Here is a 15,256-nt window from a genome sequence, read left to right on the forward strand (position 1 = left end):
CAACACAATGTTCAACAAAGGATATGGAGGCGATCATTCTGATGACAGAGCCTCAAGAATCGACGAATCATCACCGAATCAATTTTCAAAAATGTTTAATGGTGATTTTGGACATCAGACAAACTTTGATAAATCAAAAGTGGAAAGGCCATCCAGTCAACCACACCCTTATGTGTTTACAAAAGAACATGTGGGATTTGGACCGATCACGGTTGAAGCTCATACAGCTTCTTTTAAAGGAAACGATCCAAAAGATGATGACAACTGAGGTGTTGTGTTGGAAGGGAAGGAGAAAGTTGTATATGTTGCATGTATTGGGTTGAAAGATCTGTCTGCAACGACGAGACTATCGGAGGTCAGTTGTGTTGTGTCAACGGAAGTACAGAGGATCAAAAAATTCATAAAACAAAGGACTCGAGAAGAAGTTATCACATAACTTTGCAACTAGATATATTTTTTCTTGAACTCTTAACTGAACCGGACATTTTCAAACGTGGAAAATTTGGTAGTTTTCTCAATACCCGTTTAAACTTAGTGAGCAGGAAAGAGAGGAATTTTGCGTTATATTGACTTTTCGTCCCTTTAAGATTTCCAGTGGGATTATTTGAAAAATTTTTGTCTTGAAATATTGAGGTATGTAAATGGGTAAAACATTAAATAAATTGCGATTAAGTGCTTAACTGATACCCCTAAAATTTTCTAATCCAACGATGTAATTAAAAAGCATTTATTCTTTTGATTTGTATTGTTCAGCGCTTTATTCATTTTTTTGTAAATTTTAATTCTAGTGTATAGTTATATGACAAAAAAACTTAAAGAAAGAAATTCAAATTTCAACCAAACAATCTTGGCTTGGTGACCTTTAAAACCATAAAAATTTTGAAAAATATTTCTTGGGAAAATTTAGGCTTAACGCTACATCAAAGGCTACTCGAAATTAGTAGATTGGTTCTTTGAAGGATCATAGAGATCTTTAAGCTTTATCATATAAAAGTCCGTACAAAGTCCAGACTCAGGGTTATTTGGGTAAATGTCATTTAAAGAGAGGTTAATTTCGTAGATTTTCTCAAACCTCAAACACGCATGTCTTTGGGTTCGGAAGTGTGTAGTCTTGCGATCGAATCTGTAAAGGCAGGATTAGAGACTTTGAGATATCAAGAAAAAGGCAGATCGGTTTCCATATGGCTACTATAACAAAACCCGAATTTAAAAGGGATCAACCCGATTAAGAAGTTAATCTACGAAACATGTGAATAGATTGATCTTCTTTTTCAAAGATTGTACTTTTCATTCGCTAGTGAGAGAGAAATGGAAGTCCGCGCGCGCGTGCACGCCTTCTTTCAACAAGACCAACCAGCCATCTTGACTACACTTTTAACACAAGGCTTACAGAACGAGATTAAAACTTTTTTTCAGACCGCAGATTTAGACAGAATCGTCTAAACTAGCAGACGCGATCTGGAGGTGTTCTAACATCATGGCTTCTTTCTTTGGATATTCTTGAAGGCAGAAATAAAGGAACTCGAATTTAAGATTTGTATATCATAAATTATAGGCATGCACCAAAACTAAATAATCGTCTAACAGACGTTCCTTCTATTCATCGAAAGCGCTAACAATCAAAGGTTTCTCCATATGGTCGAAATTCTAGCAAAATGTTTGATTTACCCAAAAGGATAACAAAAATGTTACACTATCAGATCAAAAGCAAACAATTACGAATAAATTTTTAACCTGGAAGATCATTCCACCTGATTATAACACATCGGGATATTTGAAGTCAGCCAATCTACCCTTTTACTAAAACCGTCTTCAAAGAGATTCCGTAATTACTTTGTTTTAGTCTTTTTCAAGGTGTGATCCTAAATTATGTCTTATTCTAAGTGAAGGAAAAATCAAAGAAAGCGAATAATTACCAACCTGTCAAAGAACGATCATTATAAATTAGCCCGAATTACTTTAGCATCTGACTAATTTTCCAAGAAATTAGATCAATCTAAAAACAAAGCCGAGTCTGAATTTCCTTTATTCTCAGAAGAAAATTAAGGATCAAAGTAGGAAAAAATAAAGCCATCAATTTTGTTCTGAAAATAAGAACATGATAAGAACAATTTCAGAAGTAAAGTGCCGACGAAAAAAGTACAGCTGAGCCCAAGCAAGAAATTACTGGCTTCCATAGAAAAAAGGGTTAACTTACATTCGAAAGGTTAACCGAATTAAAATGAGGCGTGCAATTGTCACAAGCTAATTCAAACGTCATTAATTACATAAGATTAGAAAGCCTAATGACAACTTGTACTACAAGGCAAAAAAAAAAGCGAGTCAAAAATTGGTCTACAAAATAGACAGTTTCAGGCTAACGCTCGAAAAGAAGGAAGATATGACGTAGCCTAGGCATAAATGACATTACAAAAAAGAGAGAAGGATTAAAACAGGATGCATGACAATCATAGCAAAAGTTGCTGACCGTTTTATTGACATTTCTCCTATTATGGCATTGCAGCTTCTCTAGTTTCATTTTCAAGACTTGTCTCGGCAAGATATATCTGAAAAGAGGCAAGGACTTTTTCATGTACATTATAGAAATAGTGTTCCAAAAACACACAAAATGGTTTTAGACTATTTTGAGAAGCAATAGAGTGGCCACTATCCAAATATTATGTGAAAGTATTTGGAATTGTTATCTTACTTGAGGAGTCCGTAATCGATATCATATATCATTAATAAAACCTGGTGACGGGTGTAAACTTTACAGACCGAATTATTAAGCAATCCAAGGCATCGGAGAGTAATAAAAAAAATCATACCATTCACCAACTATTGTGAAAAGAAATCCTAAAAAAATGGTATGTAGTCAAAAAAAAAATTTTTCGTTGAAAAGGTAATGCGTTAAGGTCTTCGCATGGCACATTTAAAAAAAATCTAAATTCCGCCTCAGGCGGCTGACGTGTTTTACAGTCTAGTAAAAAAGAGAAATGACAAGAGTAACTTCCAAAGGCAGGATGTGTTGGTGTAAAAGTTGACATCAATTCCACCCTCAGACTGACCAAAATTATTAAAATCTAACAAAAAGCTTTATTAGAGTAATGTTTTCTCATAATTAAACCATACTTTGATTGCATAAGGATGTCATTTTTTATTTGGCAAGATAATTAACACATCCCTTTCATTTTTAAGTGTGTGTGTGTGTAGATATAGAAAAGAGAAAGAGAGAAAACCAAATTTTTGACATAAAAGCCAATATGCGTGAGATGACGAATGAAATTTATAAGAATGTCAATCAATGGTTTCGTTTGTCATCGTTTTTGTTGACATAAGTGTTTTAAGCATTGACTTTTTGCGCAAAGGAACACGTTTGGAACATGCATAGGCAGGTATTTTAAAGATGTTGGTAGCAACATATTCATCGTTCTCAGAAAATCAACAAAGTTATTTCACTCTAAATGATGGATATGACAAGTCATTGGGACTAATAATTGTAATAAGATCTATTTTTCTATATTTAATAACCTTAGTTAGAATTGTAGTATAATGTACATCAAGAGGTTGAAAGGCAACATCTAGGTAGTCCATAACTGTTTAGAAGGGCTACTTAGGGGCCAAAGGAGCTGAGGGTAAAAAGGCAAGATAAGTGGTTAAAATATAGTAAGTCATAGTAAAGTGATTGTATTCACAATTAATTTATAATGTCAATTAGAAAGACATTCAAATAAATTGGGTAAGCATTCAAATTTTATTGGCAAGTATAATTATATCACTTAAAACTGGTGCTGATAAGATAAATGATGAGATTTAAGTGTCATGAGTGACATTGAAATGACATTTTTTGTTATCTATACGTAGCTTTCGTGAGTTTCTCGTTTTCGTCATTTCTTTCGAGCTAAATTTAAGAACAAAGTATAAGAACAAAGTATAATCAGGGACTAGCAAAGAATTGTACACTTCGGAAGTTAAGAACATTTGTATTTTTTTCTTAGCTGAAATTATCTTCGGAATTTTGGGAAAGTATAATAATCAAGTAAACTCTAAGAAAAGAAGTTAGGTGTCCTACATGTTTTCTTATATAAGAACAAACTATAATAAGAACATAGGCTTCGATGGCCAAAACATTAAGAACATCCAAAGGCTTAAAAATTTTTGGATGTTCTTAAAAGTGTAATAAAAATTAAAATGAAAATAAAAAACTTGAATGGCATAAGAAAATTTTCATAAAAAAACATTACACTAAACATGCCACAACAGGCATATCGAGACAAGGATCAGCTGATGTATGTATGAGGGAAAACTAAGGAGGGTAAAGGATGAGGAAGTTATAAAAAGATCGAAACTACCAGTTACGAGGATGTGCTTCTAAAGGAAGTCAATGCATCATTGGAAAGCACCGCAAAAGGGAAATGAAATTCTTAATGAGGTGGGAAAAAAAAGTTAAAATCTCTTTTTTTGAAGCTGAATAAAAATCGACAACAAGTATCAATCCTTAATTTAAAGTTATACTAAAAGTTTTTAGATATGTTGATTTTATATGTTGACGATTATGATTAAAAAGAATGACAAAGAAACGCAACGCCCTCTTTTCAGGGTTTTTCTTAATTGCAGCACATTTTTCGATTGCATAAGCAATTTAATTTTTTTGGCAAAAATATATTGACATTCCTCTTTTGTTTGTGTGTGTGAGCAGGAGAAGAAAAGAGGAGAGAAACCTCATTTAGACAAAAGTCATTATAAACAGATGATAGATGAAGAGAAAGAGGGATGGGAATCCATGTCAGATTTTAAGATTGTTAAGAGTGTCTTGTTTTGTTTATTTAGCGATAACGGTTTGTATTGACATAAAATTACGTGTCATCTTTCTTGACATGGGATAGAGTAGATACCTTTAGGTAAAAATCTTGCCAAGACAGGTCTCTTTGAGGCAAGTTTAGCCTTGGAGACCGTGACTCGTTCTTCAAAGCTACATAGTGGGAACAAGAGCTACAAAATCAAATATTATATTATTTGAATAAGGATATGACCTAGAGCGAAGGTAAAAAAGTTCATGAGCTTCTATGAAGACCAGTATTTTTTTTATCTTACGAATGGAAAAACATGCTTAAAAGGGACAAGCTAGAGTTTTTACAAGCTCTTATTTGATTTGGTTGGTCGTTAAAGATGTAATAAAAGAATCTTATTACTTTTTCTAAAGAACGCGTAATCTCTATCACTTTAAATGACCAATTAGTGAAGTATCTTGTAAAAAATCCAAGGCATCTCGCTTAAAAAGGTCTTTATTACTGCTTTTTCTTCAGCCATCAGGATAACTTTCTTTTAATTTACAATGTCAACCCATTCGACCTTTTTTGTCAATATTTTCAAACCGATGCACCCTTTGATAAAAGAAAATACAACTGAGTATGTGATAGGGCTTTACCCTGTTGGAAAAGGTAGAAGTTCTTTAAAGAGAAAACAGAATACCCCTTTTGAATAAACTTTGCGGTTTAGGGAGAAAATACATGGTAACGGGCGTAACTCGAGAACAGCATGGGAGAGAGTTTTGACACAGTCGATGACAAAGATGAGATGTAACTTAACTATTAATTGAAATTTAGAGATAGTGATCGAATGATCCTGATAATTTGATGATATTAAAAAGTAAGAGGGGAAGGGATTAGGTTTTGATATTCTGTGATTACTGTCAGGTATATGTTAGTACTCCATGTTTGTAACTATTGTAAGGTAAATTCAAAATGTATTTTTTAAAGAATTTCAATAGTTTTCCAAATCCAAAATAAATTTGTTTGATTTTGATTCTTTAAATGCCAGATGCATAAAGAATATGAAGTTTTCACAATAAATTTGTTTGGTACAAAATTTTCAAATTGCATTCGCAAAATTTATACTGTATCTAAAACAATTTGCAAAAATGTAAAAAGTTTTCTAATTTGTTTGTTATAGATTTTTGAGATGCCACACATTTCTTGATACTAAATGTAAAAGTATAGAGGTTTTCAAGAAATATTTTCAAATTTGCTTACATTCTACAAACTAATTTGTTGCATTTTGAATATTGTCATGTATTTATGTAATGTAACAAATTAAAGTCTATTCACGATAAGTGTGCACTCTTTTTTCATTTACCTATAATTTTTGAAGGAATTCTTCAATCTTTATAAATTTGGTATCATTGGAAAGATATTAGTGAGTGGAACAATTTGAAATAAAAAAAACTTTTAAAAGATGATAAAAATGAAGATGAAAATGAAGAAGAAAAAAATGAAGATCTTGTAGAAAAGTGCTATAACTATTATTTTCACTGAAGTAAATCCTTAATCATCGAACGTCATCACTGTGAAAAAAATTCTCAAAAATAATCATTCAGTCAAAAGATATCAAATAAAGTTATAAGCTGATTGACGTCTAAAAACGCTGTTTTCTGCAGTTTTTTGCTGTTTTTTGGGGTCAATCACTTATTAACTTTGTATCATAACTTTGTACTGAATAAATATTTTAATGAAATTTTTTTACAGTGATGATCTCCTAAGATCAAAAAATCTCTCCAGTGAAAATGAAAGTTAAAGCATTTTTCTACAAAATCTTCATTTTTTTCATCTTCATTTTCATCTTCATTTTTAGAATTTTTTTGAAAATTTTTTTATTTCAAATTGTTCCACTCACTAATATCTTTCCAATGATACCAAATTTATAAAGATTAAAGAATTCTTTCAAAAGTTATAGGTAAATGAAAAAAGAGTGCACACTTATCGCGAATAGACTTTAATACATACTGTACTTTGTAAATTTGTTTGATATAGTATCCTTGAGTATCTCTGAGTCATGGTTTAGCCTATTGATCTCTTCTACAGTGAAAGTAGAATACTGTAGGTGAGATTGGCGGAATACACTTTTTTTTATAAGAACCAGTAAATTTTTGCTGAGGCTCGGCTGTTCTTATTTTTTTGGCACTTTGAGCCTTGAATTGTTCTTATTTTGTTCTTATTTTTTCTAAGGTAAAAAAGTTTTGGCTATTTACTTTACTATTTAGAGGATTTTAGAAACCGGTGATTCTTTTTGCTATAACTCTCTAACTTCAGCCTCTCCACTGTTCTTAAATCGTTCTTATTTTTTTGGCATTTTTGAGCCTCATTGTTCTTATAAAATTGTTCTTATAAAAAAAAAGTGTATGGCTTTTACAAAGGCTTTCCAATCTTCAACAAGTTATCTTGACTTCGTAAGGAATATACAGTAAAAAATGAATAAAATAATTCTCGCTGAATTCATCTCAGTCTTCTCAAACTTTTTTCGCGAAGCACTAGATTCTTAGTCTGTTTCAATAAACAAAAATCGTTTCTCAAGCTGGTAGGATAAGAAACTTAAAAGAAAAGTACAACAAAATTGCACAGTATAACAACAACGATGATTTTAAATATTTTTTGGCTAGTAAAATTTCACTTTATTTTGTCTACTTGATCAATATGCTATCGAGGTGCTATATATCACATCTGCGAACATTTCACGACTCATACATATAATTTAAGGAGACTACAGTAAATGTTTTGTCTCTAACTTAGAAATCAATTTGCTTTTCGCGAAATTCATGTTGTGAGACAGAAGCTGCGAGAGAAGGTTGTTATTTTGTTATCCTACTTATTGTTTTGGTTTGTTGTCTAGAAAGAATATATATCCCATTGCTGACCGCTTTAATTGAAGTATGTTATTGTCTATTCGTATCATGATATTCTGTGATAAATATTTACAAGTCAATTTCCTGATCAGTGAATGGTTTGTAGATAGTATCAAAAAACTCCACACGCAAAAAAAATCGATAAAAAAGTTAATGTAGTCTATTGCGCTAGTTGTATAATACAGAAATAACCTCACAACACGTTTTCAGTTTAACGGTTTGGAGACATGTTTCAGATTATATCGGGTTCGTGTATTTTAGTGTTTTTGTGTTAGAAAAGAAAACACTTTGTTTCTTACAACAAGAAAATTTATTTTTTCTCACAAGCGCAGCTGATTCTTTTAACAAAATTTTTTAAACGTGTTCCCGCGTTTCGGTCTTGTTTTGAAGCTAAGCAATTAAGAAAGGATTATCTGTGATCTGATTGGCGGATACGAAACAATAGAACTTTTTAACCAATCATAGCGTGTTTACATTTTAATAACAACCAATCGGAGTTGAGTAAATTTGTGAATGGGTTTTTTTAATATGTGTTTGTTACGTTTATCATTTAGATATTTGATCTGATCGAGTTCAGTGATCAGAAAAAAAACAGAACGAAATATAAGAAATAATAAGTAGAGAAGTATAATATTTTTTTGGTGGAAAGATGGAAGCTGTTGATTTGAAGAAAATCAGGAAAAGTTTATTCGGTTTACCGACGACTAAAGTGAGTCGAAGTTTATTTGGTGAAGTGGACCATGATGAGGTGAAACGAGATTTGGAACGTGAATACAAAGAACTACTGGATGAAAAAACCAAATTATGGAACTTTAATTTCGAAAGATACCAACCAAGAGTGGATACAGAATCAAAGTTAAAATGGATTCCTTATTCATCTCCTGTTACAGAACATTCGATTAAAAGTCAAAGTAGTTTGATAACATCCTCAACAAGCTGTCAAACAATTGATTATACTTCACGATTTCAAAGACCAGCTGATGCAAACCTACCCAAGAAAATTGCAAAATCACCATGTGTAAATAATACCAAGTCACGTTAAATAAAACAATAAAGGACACTTTGAAGCAATCACCGAAACAACAGAGTACTTTGTTCATTACGAACACCGACGAAGAAAGCATCAAGATCGTTAACGAATCTCCCATACGAAATATTACATCACCAAAAATTTCCGAAGTACCCATCGAAGAAAGCAAAGTCAAACTCGATATCACTAAGAGTCTATCACGAAAACGGAAACGAGGATCACAGCCTACAATAGACGGTATGTATTATACTATCAATGTAATTTTAATCTAAAGTGAGCCTAATTACCCCTACTGTATTATACTCCTTAATAGTTAAATTTGCATCGATCTTTCACAAATTGATCAGTTTTTTTGTCCAGTGACGAAAAATCATACGTTTTTTTAGACAATTGATTTCTTAACTTTCTCTTTTTCTTATAATTGTCACGATGTCATTGTTTACTGACGGGAAGTCTTAATGAGGGTGATTAAGGGGTCCAAAATAAAGAAAGGGAGAAAGTTCTAGATTGTTATTGTCTAAAAAATGATGTCTGAAAATAAACTTAAGATTTATTGATAACCCTCTTTGTAATGAAGTTGATAAAAGGCTACCTGGATTTGTTAAGTAGTTTTTATTAATTTGGAAAAGCATGGTCAACTATGTATGATAAAGCACGACATGACTCAGAGTGGTTCTAAAAAACAAGTTTTCCAATACTTTTATTTGATCTATAAATTATATACTAATATTTTGGGACCAAAAAACCCACAATATGAAAGGGAAAACATGTTTAGAACTGCTGGGGGTCTGCTGTTCAAATGTGTCTTTTGTTAGCATTGTTTTAAAATGGCATAAGAAGAATTAAAATTCCGTTTCTTTACTATTTCAATATTCCAGTATTTTTATTCTATTTTCTGGTATCTTTCTTTATTCAGACTTTATGAAGAAAAAGAAACCTCGAACAAATATGATGGAATTCAAGAAAGATTTATCAAGCCCCTCTAGGAGACGCTCGGGACAGGTAAACATCCCTTTTTATTAGTCTAAATATATTCTTATAAATAAACATCAAGGAAGTTCCTATAAAAGGTATTTTTGCTTAAAACGAAGTGTATCCGAGATTTATATTTCCTGGTTTTTCAAGATGTGATTTTAAGAAACATGGTTGTCTAGACCTCATGACGTATAATCAAAGTACGTCATTACTCTTTACTGATATATCTGAGTGTTCCGTCCTAAATTTAAATACTAATATTGTAGGCCTTACTCTGGACCTTAACCAACCACGAGCCCATTCAAAATATTTCCTAAGGCATAGTAAATGGTTCTTTACATTGTATTCTGTATGCAGAAATTATAACAAGACTTTTTATCCCTCATTTCAGATTCAACAACAAATTTAATGAAGAAACGAATTGGCGTACCTTCGTTCGATTGTCAACCGAAGCCATCATCCACGTTATTTGGACCACATTTTTGTTTGTTTTCTTTTGCGAAACTTGGATCAGCTATCAAAACATTGTCTTCTGTGAAGAACAACCAACAACATTATTTCAATATTTGAATCGATTTTCCAATCCATCATCAGTGATTGTGAAAAATTGCAGGATTTCGATATAACGAAAAAAATTCTCTAAAAATATTAAGAATTTAAAGAATATTATGTTTAATTCTTTTTTTTTTGTAGATAAATTTCACCCCTATCATTAGTACCTATTCCCCTAATTTGTTATAATTCCCTTCATTTTTGTAAATACAATTATTTGTTTCATAAAAGTAATTTATTTTCTGTCAAATAAATGAATCGAGAAAAGAAAAGAAAAAACTCTGAAAAGATCGAAACTGACGCTGTGAAGATTTTTTCTTTTTCATACCCCCGTCCTTATTGGAAGGTTGCCTTGGTTGGCTTTTAGTTTGATTACAGTAGTGTGTATTCCAAATAATTTTTCTTTTCCTAAAAAAAGAATACAATGTAGTTTATATAATAATAGATAGGTTTTTAGTACATCGGAATTAAGTTAAAGGAGGTTTAGAGAAGTAATAATGTTCAAAGCATTTCGGCCTAGCAACGCAATTGGGTAAATTTAGTGAAAAATAAAATATAATTCTATCAAACCCGAAAAGATGCCTAGTAATAATATTAGTAGTGTATAAAAATCCAATACCGATATTGAACTTTGAAAAAAATTACAGTATAAAATATGTCCAGGAGCTTTGGAAAAACTTATTTTTCTTTCTTTTCCTTTTTTTTTCTGCTAAAAATAATAAATAAGATTTGTCAGCTATGGAAAAATTGATTACACATACAAAAAAGAAAACACTTGCATGGCTTTGAAGCTTTTAAAAAGGTGTTTCTTGTAATGACTATAATTATCGGTAACAACTAACAGACAGCCGATACTTAATATGACACCTTAACAATAATTGCTACCGACAGTTGTGAAATTCGTCGAAAAAAGCGAACGGCAATTCACTTGAGGATTGTCAGTCGTTGTTTTAACGATATAAAATATACCCTATATACAGCCTGCCTTTCAAATTTCGAGATATTTTGCACATTGTTAGAACACTAAGAGCACCACTATTACTAAAAATCTACTATCTGTGACATTTAGAATGGAAAAAAAAGGAATTAAATAAATTGGTTGACTATTAAAATAATATAACCACATATCATGAAATAGCCTCTAATATTTTGAGAAAATGTAGACCATTTCCCATTTCATTTCAGTGTGTCAATCTTCGAATTATTACTACCAGTTATAGTATAATTCTTAAAAAGTGAAAAGCCCATGACAAAAAATTTATAACAAAATGAATACAAATAAATCCAATAAATCCCATTCCATAAAAATATATAACCTCTTTACAAACGAAGACTAGTAAAGAATAAAAGTATTTCAGCAAGACAAGAGATTCTAATTTCAAAGTCTCTTGGAAAGGATGTATAAAACGGTAGCAAAGAAGAGAAGGAGACCAAAGAAAATAAGCAGAGTATCCGTCAATTCTCTTCGATTGTACTTGTTCAATAGTTTTCTGGACAGTGCAATAATTCCAGTCAATCCCTTATACTCATCATGCATTTTCTCAATTTGTTGCGAAGAAGTCCCCAAGATTACATTACTTTTTTCATTTTGTTCAACTTGGGAAGCCATCAGTAAAGCAATACGTTTCAAATCTTGTGTAGCGTCTTTAGACTTAGTAGCAGCTTCTGCTTTTTGTAATTTACGATTCCGTAATTCTGATTTTCCGGTAGCATCAGTAGGTTTATCAGAACGTGCTAATAAATGATCTGATTCTAATTTTTGTATGCGAGCTCTGCCACTCAAACAAGCTTTTTGAAAGTGACTTTGATGAGATTGTAATATGGATTCATGAGAACCAACCAACGGCCGTAATTTATCTTCGAATATCCTTTCATCATCCCATTCCAATATAGAGTTTGAAAATTTCTCGTTTGCTTCTCTAAGTGAAGCTAATGCTGTACGAGCTCTTTGGATACCTTTCTCGAATTCCAGCAATGTTTGACTCTTCAATTCAACAATTTGTAGCGTTTTTTGTAATTCCAATTCTAGCTTCAACAATTTTTCATTTTCAATTGAAATCTCGACTGGTAATTTAGCATTGTCTTCCATTTTTTTAATATACTAATAGTCTGAGAGAAAGAGAAAACAGATCACGTTAAAAAAAATAATTTACACCGTTTAAAAGATCACAGAAGATATGAGACATGTTTTTTGAGTTTCGTGATGTTTTAAAAAGATTTCGCAAGCAACAGAAGATGGGATTGTATCAGAAAATTCTCAAAACTCAACAAAATTATTGCCATACATCGGACATTGTCCGACCCGAATAGCTCCATGTCCGAGAAAGATTTCATAATCTTTGAGCCAAATAATACCCTGAACAGACGTTTTGTCTGAAGTCGTTATTTCGAGTCTTGTTAGTTGTTAGTATATGATCAGTTAGAGATGAAGATACAGAACAACAAGTCACGCCAATCTTTCAAAAATTTCAAATTATCCTAATTCTGAAAAAAATGATATAATATATCAAGAATGTAAATACAGTCGACGCTCTCTAATTCGACGTTCTACTATTCGATACGCTCCATTATTCGATAATATTGTAAGGCCCCGTCAGCAAGGAACTCTCATAAACTACGATCTACTATTCGATGCGCTCCCTTATTCGATGAAATCCAATTCCCCTTGAAAATCGAATTAGAGAGCGTCAACTGTAGTTACAAGAAAAATTCTTCAATTTGAATATAACAGTAGCGAAAAAATCTAACTACAAAATACGGAATTAGTCAGTTTTGGATTGTTTAAGGAAACTAAGCAATGCAAAACCAGGAGCCATATTTTCGACACTGATCCCAGCTACATCATCTCCAACGACGACTGAGGTTGAATCTGTCGCCACAACATACTCCAACGTCTCATTAAGTGCTGATCCTAATACGACATTCTTACCAACAGTAATTGGTTCTACTTGTTTATTGACACTAATAACAGCTTGCTCTCCTTCTGGCTGATCTGCAGCTTCCTCCACAATCTTCAGCTCTGCAGTTCCTCCCTCATTGTCTATAATACCAGTCAAATCAACCGTTTTCGCAATTGGATTATCAGGCTCGATACCAAGGTCTTGTAAAATTCTCATTTTGGTAGCTTTCTTTTCTTTGTATTTAGCTTTATATATCCTGGCATTTTGTCGATTTTTCTCTTTAGATGCTGCTAGTCGTTGTGCTTTTTTCTGCAGATACTCTTCAAGGTTGGTTTCTTGGTTAGCTTTGTGTTTTCCGAGATGGATTTTCATCGATTGAAGTTGAAGGAATTCACGACCACAAATTTGACAATTGAAAGGACCTCCCATTGGCGGTTCTGTTTTCTCCTTTTCCATTCTTTCATGCATATTCAAGTGTTTCTAGAAAATAAAGGGAATATGACAATTTTAGTACTTCAAAATACAAACTTGTAATTGAGGAACTTTCGATCAACAACAAAAATGGAGTAAATCTTTCAAGTAAGAAACCATAAAATCAATCTCATCCCCTTAGTTATCGCACTACTTTACATAATGTAAAAAATCAAAAAAGGAAAGATCATCATTTTTGAAAAAGCTGACTCGACCATTTGATTGTAAAATAGATTCTCAATTAACTATCTATCTATCTAACTATTAATTAGCTATCAGAATTACCTCTAAGTGACTTTTATGCTTGAATCTTTTAGAACAAATACCACATACAAAATTACGGATTCCACTATGCCCAACACTGTGTTTATAGACAGAAATTGGTGATTTCAAAAGTTCTTTACAAACACAACATCTTTGAGGATCTTTGCTAATATCTTTATGTTTAGACATACAGTGCTGTTTCAACTCTCCTTGAAATTTGAATGTTTCGAAACAAACATCACACATCCAATTATTCTCAACTGTGTGCATTTTCATGTGGACACGGTAAGGTGCTGGTTGTTTGAACTTCTGGTCACAATATGGACACTCATAATTATATTCACCATGAATAAGCATGTGATTCCTCAAATCTGACCTGGTTCCACAGACTTTGCCACAAGTCTCACAAGAGAATTTGCTATCCTTAGAATGAAGTAACATGTGTGAATCTAAACGTTTACTACGGATAACTCTCCCACAAATGGGACAATCTACTTCTTGGCTGTTCTTTTTGTTTGTTTTGTTAGCAGTGCATGTTTTTGAACGTTTACTACCGACCCGACGTTTTTTAAAATCACATTCTGACATCTTCATAGATGGCTTTCTAGTTCTTTTAGATCTTGTATTTAATGATTGAGGTAGATCTGTGGAAGGCAGGCTTCCTCGCCACTTTATCAATTGACACAATTCTAGATCAGTGGAATTTAAGTCAAGTATCTCTAGGCTATCGGGTATCTTTTCAACAATTTGAGTCTGTAAAACGATCAAATCGAGTGCGTTTAAAAGTCTTGAATTCTCTGTGTTAAATATAATGCTATTATTCTCATTTGCAAATGAATCCATAGAATCTTGCATTGCTACTTGCACTTCCTCACCAGGCAGGGATTGGACTTGTTCTGGAGCATCCATAATGATATCTTTCTGGAGTATTTTGTTTTTATATTCTTGAAGGAGATCAGGAAACATACATTGCATTACATTCTCTGGGACCCACGTGTCTTCCCATTTGATACGATAAGAAGGCTCGCTACTCTGAAGTTGAAAAGGGAAAACATATATCAAAGAAAATACAAATCTATTCGCTTAAAACACCTTTAAGGAGAATATTGTAACTTTTTGAGAAGCTTTCATGATATTAGACAAAGAAATAGTAAAATTTAAGGAGGTATTACATATAAAAATTACCTAGGTGTTTGAATAGTGTTACTGAAGAAGATATTCTATTGGTCCAAATAGAATTGGTGATGTTACTATAAAAAAAACTTACCTCACTGTCTACCTTGAAATCGATGATCTTTTCCACCACAATATGAGGTACTCCACTAGATGTGCCAAATGCATCCATTAGAAATTGTGATTATTTTGTCTAAAATTATTATCTTTTTTTGTTTCTATAAAATATCCAAA

At 32.3% G+C, this 15,256-nt stretch overlaps 2 protein-coding genes and 1 long non-coding RNA gene across 3 annotated transcripts; 1 reads left to right on the forward strand and 2 right to left on the reverse strand.

Moving 5' to 3' along the window:
* The first annotated feature begins 8,196 nt into the window (after nt 1–8,196).
* LOC136804017 (uncharacterized) lies at nt 8,197–10,510 on the forward strand. Its single transcript, XR_010846227.1, has 3 exons — nt 8,197–8,924; nt 9,604–9,689; nt 10,054–10,510. It is a non-coding gene; the product is annotated as an uncharacterized lncRNA (long non-coding RNA).
* A 788-nt stretch (nt 10,511–11,298) lies between these two features.
* Nucleotides 11,299–12,352, reverse strand: LOC136804014 (vesicle transport protein SEC20-like). Its single transcript, XM_067060755.1, has one exon. The coding sequence runs from the start codon at nt 12,301–12,303 to the stop codon at nt 11,593–11,595; it is 711 nt and encodes a 236-aa protein (XP_066916856.1). The 5' UTR covers nt 12,304–12,352; the 3' UTR covers nt 11,299–11,592.
* Nucleotides 12,353–12,646: 294 nt separating this feature from the next.
* On the reverse strand, nt 12,647–15,236 carry LOC136803995 (uncharacterized). The gene is made up of 3 exons (XM_067060731.1): nt 15,117–15,236; nt 13,871–14,881; nt 12,647–13,594 (listed from the first exon to the last, which is right to left on the reverse strand). Exons 1-3 carry the CDS (start codon nt 15,192–15,194, stop codon nt 12,977–12,979), a joined length of 1,707 nt encoding a protein of 568 aa, XP_066916832.1. The 5' UTR covers nt 15,195–15,236; the 3' UTR covers nt 12,647–12,976.
* Nucleotides 15,237–15,256: the final 20 nt, after the last annotated feature.

This window comes from Clytia hemisphaerica, unplaced genomic scaffold, assembly GCF_902728285.1.
Source record: "Clytia hemisphaerica strain Z4C2 unplaced genomic scaffold, Clytia hemisphaerica genome assembly, whole genome shotgun sequence".
NCBI lineage: Eukaryota > Metazoa > Cnidaria > Hydrozoa > Leptothecata > Clytiidae > Clytia > Clytia hemisphaerica.